The sequence below is a fragment of the Symphalangus syndactylus genome, chromosome 18 (genome assembly GCF_028878055.3).
Source record: "Symphalangus syndactylus isolate Jambi chromosome 18, NHGRI_mSymSyn1-v2.1_pri, whole genome shotgun sequence".
Classification (NCBI taxonomy): domain Eukaryota; kingdom Metazoa; phylum Chordata; class Mammalia; order Primates; family Hylobatidae; genus Symphalangus; species Symphalangus syndactylus.
The window spans coordinates 101,715,215-101,729,917 of NC_072440.2; the positions used below are offsets into that span (position 1 = coordinate 101,715,215).

General features: G+C 42.0%; 1 protein-coding gene and 1 long non-coding RNA gene across 7 annotated transcripts in view; one reads left to right on the forward strand and one right to left on the reverse strand.

The window, feature by feature from the left end:
* Positions 1 to 14,703, forward strand: part of NOL10 (nucleolar protein 10) — a 116,716-nt gene that overhangs the window by 90,637 nt on the left and 11,376 nt on the right. For all 4 annotated transcript variants that reach the window (XM_055251698.2, XM_055251699.2, XM_055251700.2 and 1 more), the window contains 2 exons: positions 8,342 to 8,515; positions 8,801 to 9,048. In XM_055251698.2, the coding sequence (XP_055107673.2) occupies positions 8,342 to 8,515; positions 8,801 to 9,048 (422 nt within the window). The remainder of the gene's footprint in view (positions 1 to 8,341; positions 8,516 to 8,800; positions 9,049 to 14,703) is intronic.
* On the reverse strand, positions 7,007 to 14,701 carry LOC129467303 (uncharacterized). Of its 3 annotated transcripts, none has more exons than XR_010117257.1 (2): positions 14,613 to 14,701; positions 7,007 to 7,241 (listed from the first exon to the last, which is right to left on the reverse strand). It is a non-coding gene; the product is annotated as an uncharacterized lncRNA (long non-coding RNA). The 3 variants fall into 3 exon arrangements; XR_010117256.1 differs by lacking the exon at positions 14,613 to 14,701 and adding an exon at positions 8,786 to 8,920; XR_008652362.1 differs by lacking the exon at positions 14,613 to 14,701 and adding an exon at positions 8,326 to 8,450.

Here is a 14,703-nt window from a genome sequence, read left to right on the forward strand (position 1 = left end):
GAAATTTGAACCGTTTTATTGGGGCACCTGGTATTCTTTAACTACATTCCTTGGCTACTCCTTCCTGTTGGCACTGTGCGAATCAAGGACTTGCCTTTCTGTTATCTCCAGTCACAGCTATGTTCCGTTGGTGTTCACTCATTTTGTTGCTACATATTCTCTAATTAACTATCAGGGTGGCATTTGATTATTTTAAAACCTGTTTGTGGGTCACCCTGTAAAGAATTACCAAGCTGTATACCATTTTACCTCCAGTGAAAAGGAGGAAGAACCTTAGAAATTCTTATCTTCTTCCATCAAACAGCAGTTTCTCTGCAGCTCTTCATAGCTGGAAATGCGATCTTTGTAGCCATATCTCATGATAACAGAATTCTTCCAAAGAGTAGTATTTGTAAAATGTGCCCCTAATCTTCTTGTTTGTGACTTCCTAGCCCAAATCAGACCTATTATCAGAGCTCATTTTCATTCCAGAAATATTTATATATGGTCTTTTGAAAATCTGAGGCTGTGCTTGGAAAAAGTTTGTATAATTTGTTGTTGAACAGTTTCATCTTATGTAAAGTGAAGGTCGTAGAAATAACTCATGAATTAAGGAAAGAATCCTTCATTATAATTTAAAAGAATACTTGAAAGAATTGCTAAGTCCCATCAGCAGATAATTAGTCTCGCCTTTGAACTCAGCTCCTCAAAAGCTTGAGAACTTTACTAGCTGTGAGACCTCCTGATTTGAAAGTCGGTATCTTGCAATACCAATTTGAAAGGTATGTTTTGCCTTGTCTGCAGCTGAAATTTATTGGAGGGAGACAGTGAAATGTGTTCCCAAATATTGCTGCCACTGAGAACACAAAAATCGAATAAGATGTTTACTATATTGTTGATATTGAACCTAAAATGGGAAGTGGCCCACCACATAATGTCAATCAGCGTTATATGGACATTATCCAAACTCAGAAATTTTGGTTGCATTAATTCTAGTTAACAATTAAGGCCGAGTGCAGTGGCTCACGCCTGTATTCCCAGTACTTTGGGAGGCTGAGGCGGGAAGATTACTTGAGCCCAGGAGTTTGAGTCTGCAGTGAGCCATAATCACACCACTATACTGCAGCCTGGGCTACAGGGCAGGACAGCATCTCTTTAAAAAAAAAAAAAAAAATGAATGAATGTATTTATTCTTTCAACAAATATGTGTTGAACTTCCAGTATGCACAAACAGCTTTCAGAGGCATGGACATCTGTGATCTGTTTGATTTGTGAGGGTTTGAGTTTTGGTTACAGCTATGTTTCCTATAGGTATCATTTTTTGTATGTTAGCCTTTTTTGTCAGTTTCTTGCTGTGGCCTTAAAGTCTCTGATAAATGTACTTTTCTTGCATTCTGCAGCAGCTCAGGCAATACTGTGCATGAGATTTCTAGGCCAGGGGTCTCCAACCCCCAGGCCATGGTACTGGTCTGGGGCCTGTTAGGAATCAGGCCGCACACCAGGAGGTGAGCCTCAAGCTTCATCTGTATTTACAGCCACTCCCCATCGCTCACATTACTGCCTGAGCCCCACCTCCTGTCAGATCAGTGGCCACATTAGATTCTCATAGGAGCATGAACCCTATTGTGAACTGTGCATGCGAAGGATGTAGGTCGCATGCTCCTTATGAGAATCTAATGCCTGATGATCTGTCAGTGTCTCCCATTAGCCCCCGATGGGACTTTCTAGTTGCAGGAAAACAAGCTCAGGGCTCCCACTGATTCTATATTATGGCGAGTTGTATAATTATTTCATTATTATTGCAGCGTAATAATAATAGAAATAAAGTGCACAATAAATGTAATGCGCTTGAATCATCCCAAAATTCCCTCGCCCCCCCGCCCCCACCCATGGAAAACTTGTCTTTTGCAAAACTAGTCCCTGTTGCCAAAAAGGTTGAGGATCACTGTTCTAGGCCATGTGTATTCTGTGGCTAGGAACTCATGGAAGAGATATTTTAGCAGTTTCAGAAATTACTAAATACCACTAAGAACTTATATTAAAGTAATACTTCATCTCTCTAGGGAATACAATTAGGTACAGATACTTTGGGTTGAATCAGATCAGTTTTAACATCCAAAGTATTATTTTTAAAGCTTTTTTAGTATCAACTAAAATTTTTGTTTTTTTAAAATTACAGTTATACATACACAGTTTTAAAAACTAAACATTTCAGGCTGGGCATAGTGCCTAACACAAACATTACGGGCTCACACCTGTAATCCCAGCACTTTGGGAGGCCAAGGCAGGCAGATCACTTGAGGCCAGGAGTTTGAGACCACTCTGGCCAACACGGTGAAACCCCATTTCTACTAAAAATAGAAAAACTAGCTGGGCATGGTGGTGCGCACCTGTAATCGCAGCTACTTGGGAGGCTGAGGCAGGAGAATTGCTTGAACCTGGGAGGCAGAGGTTGCAGTGAGCCAAGATCACGCCATTGCACTCCAGCCTGGGCAACAGAGCAAGACTCCATCTCAAAACAAACAAACAAACAAACACAACAAAAAAAAATTTCTGTAATCCCATCACTTTGGGAGGCCAAGGCAGGGAGGATCACTTGAGCCCAGGAGTTCAAGACCAGCCTGGGCAACGTGATGAAACCGCATCTCTACAAAAAATTAGCTGGGTGTGGTGGTGCATGCCTGTGGTCCCAGCTACTCAGGAGGCTGAGGTGGGAGGATCTCCCTGCAAGGCCGCAGTTAGCCGTGGTCGTGGCACTGCACTCTAGCCCAGTAACAGAGTGAGACTCTGTCAAAAACAAAAACAGAAAACCTAAACATTTCTCCAAGGTTTGTTAGGAATGTAGGCCATCCCATTGTCTGCCCCTTTTCCTCCCTCCCCCTTCCTCCATTTTCACCTCTTCTCAGACAACCACTTTTGCCTTTTTAGCTGATTATTTTGGTATAAATCTCTCTCTCTCTCTCTCTCTCTCTCTCTCTCTCTCTCTCTCTCTCTCTCCCCCCCTCCCTCCCTCTTGCCTGTAGTCCTGCCTCTAACTTTTTACTGTTAGGTATTATCTTTTGATAACTTTCCTTTCCAAGGACGCTATATTGTGGTTTTGATTAAGTTGGTATTCAACATTACATTGTTGTACTTTTGTTTTTTCAGACAGGGCCTATTACCCAGGCTGGAGTACAGTGGCAAAATCATAGCTTACTGCAGCCTCAGTCTCTTGGGCTTAAGTGATCCTCCCACCTCAGCCTCTCAAGTAGCTGGGATTACAGGTGCACACCACACCCAGCTAATATATATGTATGTATATATTTTAGTAGAGATGAGGTCTCACTGTGTTGCCCGGGCTGGTCTCCAACTCCTGAGCTCAAAAGATCCTCCCACCTCAGCCTCCCAAAGTGTTGGGATTATAGGCACGAGCCACCATGCCTGGCCTATGTAAGTGCTACTTCCAGCAGAGTCAGTAGTAATCTGTGACTGCATTTCTTGTTCAATCTTTGTGTCCTTTGAAGTTAATAATTGTCTCTCTTGCTCGTTTTCTATGTAGTTATCACTAATCAACACCCAATTCTATGCCAGTTCTCTAAGTCTTATTTTGAGGTATTTAGATAGGTTAGACTTATACTTATTTATCTTTCTGAAGAAGTTGGTTCTAGAACTTTCTGCCCCATTCCATTCTGGCCTGGTCACCTTCTAATCCTGGGACCTCCCTTTACCATTATCCTGGGGATTCACTTCACCTCAACCCGTATTGGACAGAGAATTACAAGAACCTTCAGTTTCCTGAAGGAATATAGTTTCCAACCTAGACAAGCAGTCAGTCCATGTGAGGGTATGGTAGATATTTTCAGACATGCAAGTTCTCAACAACAACCAATTCCCCTTAAGTGCTGCTTTTCCTCGGGAAGTTGCTAGAGGCGTTGCTTCTCTAAAATAACAGTGTAAGCCCAGAAGGAGGAAGCGTCCTGGGAAACCTGACACGAAACGACTGCACTGTGCTGCAAGCCCATCTCAGTCTAGAAGTTCGGTCTTCAGTGCTGGCGAGTTTTCTTGAAAGAAAATTTCAATTAGTTTTTCCTGCCATGATCCATAGTTATTTTTTGGCAGTGAGGAATAAGAGAGTTAAAAAACTGAATGAAAACTCTAGGTGGGGACAGGGTCCCTCAGTCGCTGTGCGGTGACTTGGCCACACTGTCTGTTTGGGGAAGGACGCTGCACATGTCATTGTCTCTTAGGTCTTTCTCTTGGCTGGTCAGGTCCTCCTGCTTGGGGGGGTAAAGGCCTGGCTACCAGCATTCCTAGAACTGACCACTGTAGGTCACAAGAGGTTGGAGGGGTCCAGAGGGCACCTCACCCCCATGTGCCAGCCTTGCCCTTCCCTCCTTGGGGCCAGCACACCTCTCTTGCTCTTGCAGTGCCAGCCTCAGCCAGGCAACGTCTCAGTGGGAAAGGGCCGGGGCCAGGCTTTCCAGAGCTGGGGTGTGATTTTAAATAGGCTTTCCTTCTGGCTTCCAAATTTTCATTACCCCTATTTCCTTTCCTTTTTTTCCTTAAGGGTTTATGTCCTTTTTAAAAAGCTCCTTTTCTGTTGTTCCAGTGAGGTTTTAGGAGAGATTAGAAGAAGATACTAGTGTTCAAGCCACCATCTTTACTCAGAAGTCTGTACCAGCCTAACTTCATAGGTATCATAGCATTGAAATAACTCATTTGATTGGCTGGGATGCAGTGGCTCACGCCTATAATGCCAGCACTTTGGGAGGCCAAGGCAGGCGAATCACCAGGTCAGGAGTTTGAGACCAGCCTGACCAACTGGTGAAACCCCGTTTCTACTAAAAATACAAAAATTAGCCGGCCGTGGTGGCGCATGCCTGTAATCCCAGCTACTCGGGAGGCTGAGGCAGGAGAATTGCTTGAACCCGGAAGGCAGAGGTTGCAGTGAGCCGAGATCACACCACTGCACTCCAGCCTGGGTGACAGAGCAAGACCCCATCTCAAAAGAAAAAAAAAGAACTAACTTGTTTCAAATGGCAATCATTCTTCATATATGTTACTATGTTGGAACAAAATAATAATAGGCATCCCACTCAGGTAGACAGACACCATTCTTCCAGGTAGGACTGTGGTATGAATAGCACTTTAATGTTTTCTATATTTTAATGGTAAAGTTGAGCATGTGTAGACGGGTGTGTATAGGATGGATCACTAGCCAGACACTTGTAAGCTCCTATAGAACATTAATAGCTATACCTTATCCTACTTTTTCCCTTAAGACAGCTGTGAAAACAAACAGACTAGGAAAAAACCCTGAGGGAAATATTTTTACAAGCTGGGTCAGAAGAGGTTTTATTTTATACTTGTTCATCCAAAGCTTACTTGTCTTTAGGCAATGCAATTGATTTGTTTTAAATTAAGAAAAAAATCTTAATACCAGCAACATATGTAGTCTTTGTAACATTTTCTCTATTTATTAAATATGATTATTACTTTAATAAATATAGTAAGATGAAAAGAAAGTATTTGCCCTTGGGGCTTTTTTAACCTGAAAACATGTAATAGGCACATAGTTATTCATTTGAAAATATCTTTGACAATATCACCTATCCGATATCTACAGATAACTCCAAAATTTACATCGTAGCCCCCTCCTTTCTCCTGAGACATGGCGCATCGTTCCCAGACACCTAGTGGTGTCCGTCTGAATCCTGGTGCTCTTCTCCCTGTGCCACAGGCATAGGCAGCCCTAAATGGAGCGTGATTTCTTCCCCTTTACTCCACCCCTGCGTTTTTTCCTAATGCTCTCCAGTGATGGATCCTAACTCAGTGTCGCCAGCTTTCTGGTTGCTTAAGCTACATGTTTGAGAGAAGTTTCTAACCCTGTTTTTAATTCTTAACCCTCCCATCTCCATAGCTGGATCTGTCAATTCTAATTTAGAACTGTATCTCACAATTATTCTTTCTTAAAAACTGTCTGTTCCCATTGCCCTAATTCAGGCCCTGTCTCTCTTGCCAGTTTCTTAAAATGGCTTCTTAGTCTTCTCATGATGCTAACTGCTTACTCAGCTGTCTGTCAGACATCATGCTGTTGCAGACTCTTGAAGCACAATTTTGGGTTGTTTGTTTGTTTGTTTGTGACAAGGTCTCTCTGTTACCCAGGCTGGAGTGCATGGTGTCATCTCAGCTCACCACAGCCCTGACTTCCCAGGCTCAAGCGATCCTCCTACCTCAACCTTCCAAGTAGCTGGGACTACAGGCGTGCACCACCACGCCTGACTAATTTTTTGTGTTTTGTATAGACAGTGTCTCACCATGTTGCCCAGGCTGGTCTCAAACTTCTGGCCTCCAGCAGTCCTCCCACCTCAGCCTCCCAAAGTGCTGAGATTGCAGGCATGAACCACCACCTGGCCAGTTCTGTCATCTGAGAGTCTTGAAGCACACTTCATCCATCTTCTCCTTCCTCCCTCCTTCCCTGTCTCCCTCCTTCATTTCTCTTCCTTTTCCTCTTCCTCTTCTTCCTCCCCCTCCTCTTCTTTGCTAGTGGTTTCCCCTTATATTTCAAAATAACAGTCACGGTATTTAAAATCCTTTACAGTATGGCCCAATCAAAAAATTGTTTTTGAAATTGCATCATTCTTGTCGCCAGACTATTCACCACTCCCATCTCCTGGAAATGCTGTTTCTTCAGATTTCTGCTTGTTGAAACCTACTCATCTTTCAAGCCCGCTCCCTGATGCCACACCCCCCAAGGCCCCTCCCGGGATGTCTTTTGTTGGGATTCCTTTATCTGTCCTCTCCTGTGGCACTGTCAGCACTTCCGAGCAGCCCTCACAAGAGGCCTAGTAGCAAATGTGTTTGCAGCGTCTTTTCTTCCTTCCTAGTTTAGGGTCAGGAACCCGATCTTACCTTTCTTTTTCCCTCCGTCCTAAGTCTTTCTTGGAAATGATGTTTAATCAGGGAAGACTTGTTGCATTTAATATCTTAGATTTTTAGGTAAGGGTTTATCTGTTTTTAGGTACATACAAGTAATAAACAGGCCAAGTTCCTTGACACCTTATGATTTACTAAACTTTTGTATAGGTCTGTCACACAAATAATATTCAGAACTCAACTGCCTGCAATCTTGTTTACTCTCAACAGTGGAGAAATAGTAAAGTAGTCTGTTCAGCAGAGTCAGAGTCCATCACAAACAGGTCAGCTTTTTCCAGCAGTGTTGAGGGCTGTTTACTCTGATTGACAAACAATTCTAAGTAGGCCGTTTCATCTGGCTTCCAAGCCTGTAGCAGAGAAGGAACAATAAGACAGTCCTACATGTGTAAGATTCTCTGTCGTCTACTTAAGTGAACAGTTAAGTTTACAGTACAGTTTAGAAAACTTTCCATTGAAAATGGTACAAATAAAAAGGAATTTAGTGTCAGTCCTGAGCTATCTAAATGGGTCTCAGTAGCCAAAGTTTTTGTATCTGAAGGATACACAATATCCTTTGACAACAATTAGTTGACCTGAGGGGGAATGTTGATGAAACCACCCTGTAGGGGATGGAAACATCCCTTCTGTTTCCCAGTAACTCAGCTGGAATCGGTAAACTGACATCACCAGCTTCCTGCATCCCACCATGTGAGTTACTGACTTTGTATACCTCCTCTCCCAGTTTTGGAATCTGAAGTTGAAAGAATTGCTTATTTTAAGTCAGTGTAGTCACTAAGCTTTATTGTAAAAGCCCTGTTTTCGGATATAGTGGCTCATGCCTGTAATCCTAGTACTATGGGAGGCCGAGGCACGAGAAATTGCTTGAGCCCGAGAATTCAAGACCAGCCTGAGACCCATCTCTACAAAAAATAAAAAATCAGCTGAGTGCGATGGTGCACCTGTGGTCCCAGCTACTTGGGAGGCTGACTGAGGTGGGAGCATCACTTGAGCCCAGGAGGCTGGGGCTGCAGTGAGCCATGATTGTGCCACTGCACTCCAGCCTGGGTGACAGAGTGAGACCCTGTCTCTAAAAAATAATAAAAGCCATGTTTGAAAAACTTACGTATTTCCTTGAAAGGTATTTTTTGCATTAAAATGTTAATTGAAGAAATTCTTTCTAATGTGTTAAGCATAAAGTTAGCCAAAAGGCTCATTCTTAGCTCATTGTGTGTAATGGCTAAGTGGTGTAGATCATCTGCAAAGTAGATGAATAGAGGTTGTTTTGGTGGTGGCAGCTAAAACCTAGGGGCACGTTGAAAGTCCTGGAAGAAATTTCATAATGAGTTAATAATGTATGCCTCATGCCGCTTACTAATTTATAGCAGAATCAGTGTTTTAAAACCATGTTTCTGGTCAAATTTTAATCAGATATTAACTTAAATTTTTACGTACTTTTTCCTCATTATAGAGTCTTCCTAATATTCTCACCGATGATCGATTTAAAGTTATGTTTGAGAACCCTGACTTCCAAGTAGATGAAGAGAGTGAAGAATTTAGGCTTCTGAATCCACTTGTTTCAAAAATTAGTGAAAAAAGGAAGAAGAAACTAAGACTCTTAGAGCAACAAGAACTTCGTGAAAAGGTAATGTACTCCTTATCAGTTAGAATTTGCTACTGTTTCTTTAATATAATGTTTTCTTTGTAAGTTAGAAGAGTCTTTGATTATACTTGATATAATTAATTCCATATTAAGTGGTTGACATTGGGCTTAGGAGTATTATCTTATTTAATTAAAGGCATTTCTCCTGATGCATGCAGTAGAGCAGCTGTTAGGCACTCATTAATGGGCCAGTGCTGCTTCAGAGAAACCAAGGGGTCTGTGTTTGACTGGGGGAAAGGAGTTGCTGCTTACTATTTTTATTCTCAGGAAGAGGAGGAAGAGCCGGAAGGAAAACCAAGTGATGCCGAAAGTTCGGAGAGTTCAGATGATGAAAAAGCCTGGGTTGAAGAGGTCAGGAAGCAACGCAGACTCCTCCAGCAGGAGGAAAAAGTGAAGCGGCAGGAACGACTCAAGGAGGACCAGCAGACAGTCCTAAAGCCCCAGTTTTATGAGATCAAAGCAGGAGAAGAATTTAGAAGCTTCAAAGATTCTGCCACAAAGCAGAGACTGATGAAGTGAGTAGCACTGCCTGAGCTCACAGTTAACATGTAGCCAAGCCTTTGCTTTTCCTCTCTGGCACATTGCCCTAAAGATGACATTTCTGTCTTTGGATGATGGAGGTGCAGAGGGTGGAGGGGACGAGGGAAGTGGGAGGTAAGGCCGTGCGGGAGCTGATGTGAGGGACGCACCCAGGAGGCCTGAGGGGAGTGTTGCTATTGAAGTACATTGGTCTCTAGGGGATTTACTTATTTGTCACAACTTTTTGAGGTGTAGTTTACATGCAGTAAAATATAGGGTAGAGAGAGCCTTATGACGATCAGTGGAACACTTTTAAGCTGCAGAAACCACACGCTTTCCTTGTCCTTGTTTTTTCCCCATGGGGTTCCCTCACCTACAAATACTTATTCTGTGCCCTACAGATCAGTAGTTTGAAGCCTTTTGGACAGTGGTTGCTAGGAGATGACAACTTTTCTGCTTCTTCACAAAGTTATTTTAAAAAATTAGAACCTCGGTTATGTTTACCCCATCTCACTTTACCTGGTTATTGAAAAGATTACTTGGAAAATTTGCCAGAAATTTTAAGTCTTTTTCAGGCAAATTGAGAGATCAAAAAGAGTGGTATTCTAGAATAGGCAAATATGTAGAAAGAGGCAGAAAGTAGAATGGTGGTTGCCAAGTGTTTCATGGGTACAGAGTTTCAGGTTGAATTATGAAAATGTTCTGGAAATAGTTGGTAGTGGTGGTTGTACAACAGTGTGAATGTGCTTAATGCTGCTGAACTGTCTACTTAAAAATGGTTAAAATGGTAAGTTTTATGTTATAAATATTTACCACCCTTCCAAAAAAATTAACCTTCCCCAAAAAAGATAGTTTTATTTGAATAATTTTCAGTTGTCAGGAGTCTGAGTCAGGAACAAGCTAGGTGTCAAGCCCAAGTTGTATATAAACTCTAAATTATGCAAGTCTCTGCTTTGAGAATTCCTAGGCAAAGTATTGATGCACAAGATTGGAATATGATAGATGGTCACAGGAGATATCTTAAAAGAATAGCTGGAATGTCTGGGGAGCCAAGGGAGCAGTCTTGAGGTGGAGCAAGAGGAGTGGGCAGAACAGACAAGGTGTTAGGTTGGGGTCAGTACATTTCTGTACCCTGTACTTCTCCAGCTTCCAGCTCTCCATGCAGGAGAAGGTGTTTTTTCCGAAGTGGGAGGAGGAAAAAGGTGGGGAGGACATCAGTGAACAGGTGGAATTGTTTCTGGGGTTGAGGTATGTTTTATTCATCTTTATTTCACCAGCTTCTAGCAAATATCTGCAACACCAGATGTAGTGAATCCTTCAATTTAGAATTCAGAAGCACCTCAAAATTCTGGTTCTGATGAACTAACTAAAGATACATCCATGAATAAAGAAGCTAGTAGAGTTGACCCTTGAACAACTCGAGGGCTAGGAGTGCCAACCCCCTGCAAAGTAAAAAATGTGCATTTAGGCTGGGCACAGTGGCTCACGCCTGTAATCCTAGCACTTTGGGAGGCCGAGGTGGGCGGATCATGAGGTCAGGAGATGGAGACCATCCTGGCCAACATGGTGAAACCCTGTCTCTACTAAAAATATAAAACTTAGCTGGGTGTGGCGGCGTGTGCCTGTAGTCCCAGCTACTCAGGAGGCTGAGGCAGGAGAATTGCTTGAACCCAGAAGGCAGAGGTTGCAGTGAGCCAAAATCACGCCACTGCACTCCAGTCTGGCAACAGAACTAGACTCCATCTCAAAAAAAAAAAAAAAAAAAAAAAAAATATATATATATATATATATGCATTTAGCTTTTTGTGTTATTTATTTTACTAGAAAGTCTAGACCTAACACATACAACTTTTGATTTCCCGAAAACTTCATTTTTTTTTTTTTTAAGCCTTTCTGGTGACTTAGAACCTAGAATATCCCCAAAAACTTTACTAATAGCCTACTGGTGACCAGAATTTTTAACAGTCAGGGGTCAATTACCACATATTTTGTATGTTCTATGTATTGTATACTGTACTCATACAATAAGATAAGCTGGAGAAAAGAAAATGTTATTAAGAAAATCATAAGGAAAGGAAAATATATTTATTCATTAGGTGGGAGAGGATCATTGTAAAGGTCTTCATCGTTGTTGTGTTCACGTTGAGTGGTCTGAAGAGGAAGAAGAGGAGGGATTGGTCTTCCTGTCTCGGATGGCAGAGTCAGAAGAGGAGGAAGTGGAAGGGAGGCAGGGGAGGCGAGTAATGGTGTTAACTTTTATTGGAAAAACTGCGTGTAAGTGGAGCAGTGCAGTTGAAACCCATGTCATGCGAGGGTCAACTGTAATCTTCTTGATATCTTTTGAAGGTGTTTTCTTTACTGACCAACCTCACTTTTTAAAATAACAACTTTCTTGAGATATAATTTATGTAACATACAATTCATCTACTTAAAGCATGCAGTTCACTGGTTTTTAGTATATTCACAGAGTTCTGGAACTATCACCATGATTTTAGAACATTATCATCACCCCAGAAAGAAACCCCATGCCTTATGGGCAGTCACCCCACATTTACCCTACCCCATCTCCCATCCTGAGGCAGTCACTAGTTTACTTTTCTGTCTCTATCGATTTGCCTTTTCTGACATCTCATGTAAAAGGAACTGTATAATGTGTGGCCTTTTGTGGCTGGCCTCTTTCTCTTAGCACAGTGTCTTTAATGTTCATCCGTGTTGTAGCATCTATCGGTATAGTCGGCCCTCTGTATCCGAGGGTTCCTCATCCATAGATTCAACCAATATGGGTTGAAAACATTCAGAAAAAATTTGTAACTGTACTGAACGTGTACAGACTTTTTTCTTGACTTTATTCCCTAAACAATACTATAACAACTATGCATGTAGCATTTACATTGTATTAGGTATTATAAGTAATCTAGAGATAATTTAACATATAGGAGAGGGTGTGCACAGGTTATATGGAAATAACCACACCATTTTATACAACTTGAGCATCCATGGATTTTAGTATCCAAGGGAGGTCCTGGAACCAATTCCCCAGTGGATACCAAGGGACAATTCCACTCCATTTGTTTTTATTACCAAGTAATATTCCAGTGTATGTATAGACCAGTTTATGTATCCCTTCGTCAGTTGATGGACATCTGGGTAGTTGCCACTTTTTGGCTATAATGAATAATGCGGCAATGAACATTGGTTCATACAGTTCTACATGTGTTTTGCACATGTTTTCATCTATGTGCAAGAATTGGAACAAATTGCTGGTCATATAGTAACTCTGTTTAGCCTTTTCAGAAACCGGCAAACTTGTCCATAGGCTGTGCCATTTTACATTCTCCAGCAGCGTGTGCAGCCTCACTTTTTATGCGTCTGTTAGGCGTAGGTGTTTTGTTGGGAGTCCTGCTTGGTTTGTGCTGTTCTGGTTCTGTGGAGTAAATGTATTTGTTGAGTATATGCTGTTTTTGTCTTGCTCTGTTTACTGGTTTATCTCTAGCTCTTGAATAAGTACTTAGAATAGAGTGGGCACTTGAGAAATACTTGCTGAAAGTGTGAATCTTTTTTGCTGTGACAACACATCAGGCAACTCAGAAGTTACTCCTTCAAGATCTGCTGAGAAAGGACTCCTTTTCCCCATAGCCATTGACCAGGAAAATCTGGGAGCAGTTGTTTTGAGTGTAACCACAGCAACAGGAGGCTGTGATTTGGGGGTAGGCGGTCTGAGTAATCTCTCTAACATTCTTCCTTTTGCCTGGGGGCTGTAGTAGGATATGGAAGTATAAAACAAAGAGGATAAAAATTTGTATCTAAGAATAACCCATAGCGAGGTGAATAAACTGCAGTTAAACATTCTAAGTTAAATATCACCAAGTTAAACATTCTTACTAAGTTAAATATAACCAAGTTAAACATTCTTACTAAGTTAAATATCACCAAGTTAAACATTCTTACTAAGTTAAATATCACTAAGTTAAACATCCTTTTTGAGAACTATATAAGTGATAATATTTACATGAGTATTTGGTGAAGCATTAAACCATGATCCTTCAGAGAACTAAAGTGTCTCTGTATGTTTATTCTGCAAGTTACCGCAAGCCAGTCAACAAGAGACATCAGATTGAATGTGTTATATTTAGATGTTCACTTGGACTTGCCTAGCTTTAAAACTGTTTCTATAAAGGGAAAGGTGGATCGTGAATGGTAGCTGGAGACTTGAGTGAGCTGTCTGCATTGCTCGGTGTGGTTATATGGCTTTAGATAAACACATGTGTCTGTTGACACATATTTTTATGCCTTACAGTGGGCTAACTTTGTGAGTCTGTTCATTCACTTATCAGCCTCTCCACCACCCATTCATTCATCAAGCATTTATCAACTGCTCAGTGCGAGCATACCAGCATTCTAGACCCAGGGGATGGGAAGAACGACATGGCCTGCGTACCTGAAGCGCTCATGGGAAAGGAGCATAAGAAGGAAGGAGCTGAATTTGGGGAGCCTTGAAATCATATAGAAACTGGTTGTGGAAAGATGCAGAGTGGAGCATTCAGGGCTGGTGGGAAAGATAGCGTTCCTGGCAGAGGCACAGCGCAGCCACAGGCAGGCCATGCTAAGGGTTGGGGGTGCCTTCCTACAGCCAGAGCACAGGGTGCCTGAAGGGGTGGCCAGGCAAGCACTGGAAAGCCACGATCTTACAGCTTAGATGAATGGGATCCAATCTATTCCAACCCCTCCCCTGGTATTGTAAATACTTTTATAATAAAAGCAGTGCATGTTTGTTGTAGCAAATAAAAACATAGGCATAAAAAGTCCCTATTCCCAGAAACCCATTAGCAGAATATCTCCATTTTAGAAAGACAATGTACGGAGACCCTGGACACCCAGAGACCAGCTCTCAAACCATTAGAATCATCCCAGTTAGAAGGGCCACAGGCCTGAATGATGGGATGGAGAGGAGCAGACAGACCAGAAGACTAAGAGTGAGAAAGAAAAAAGGCACAAACTCCACAATCGGTTCCTAATAATATCAAAGGAGAAGGGAATAGTCAGGGATGACGTAGAGCTGTCTAGCAATGTTGCCATTGAGGTAAAAAATACAGAATGCAAAATAGATTTAAGGCTAAAAGTAATGAGCAGGGTTTTGTGCAATTAAAGGAGCCCATGCGTCTTCTGTGTCACATTCAGTAAACCAATGGCGATATCCATCAGGCCCAGGAAGAGGAGGCTGGAGATGTCAGTTTGAGAGATACCAGCCTTTATCGTGTGGTCAAAATCACGAATGAAAAGAGATTTACCATCATTGTATAAAGTAAGATTAGGGCTAAGAATGGAAGCTTGGGGAAAAACAAATATTTTACTTGAATCTGTGATAAAAATCCATACCATACACCTCTCTAGAGAGAAATACAAATGCCTGTGATGTATTTGCATAGAATTTTAGAGACCTCACAGATGTACTGATTGCCTAGGACTAAAAATTCTATTAGAAAGCAGACAAAGGAGAAGATGGGCAGTAAAAATACTGGAGTTGTCAACAAGCTGAGAGGAAAACTGGAAAGGACCAAACCTGGAGCGTGTCTCGTGGAAGGGAGTGGTCCTGACACCCAGTGGAGCAGAGAGGCCCAGGCACGAAGGCTGGGAAAAGTCCAGTATGCGGA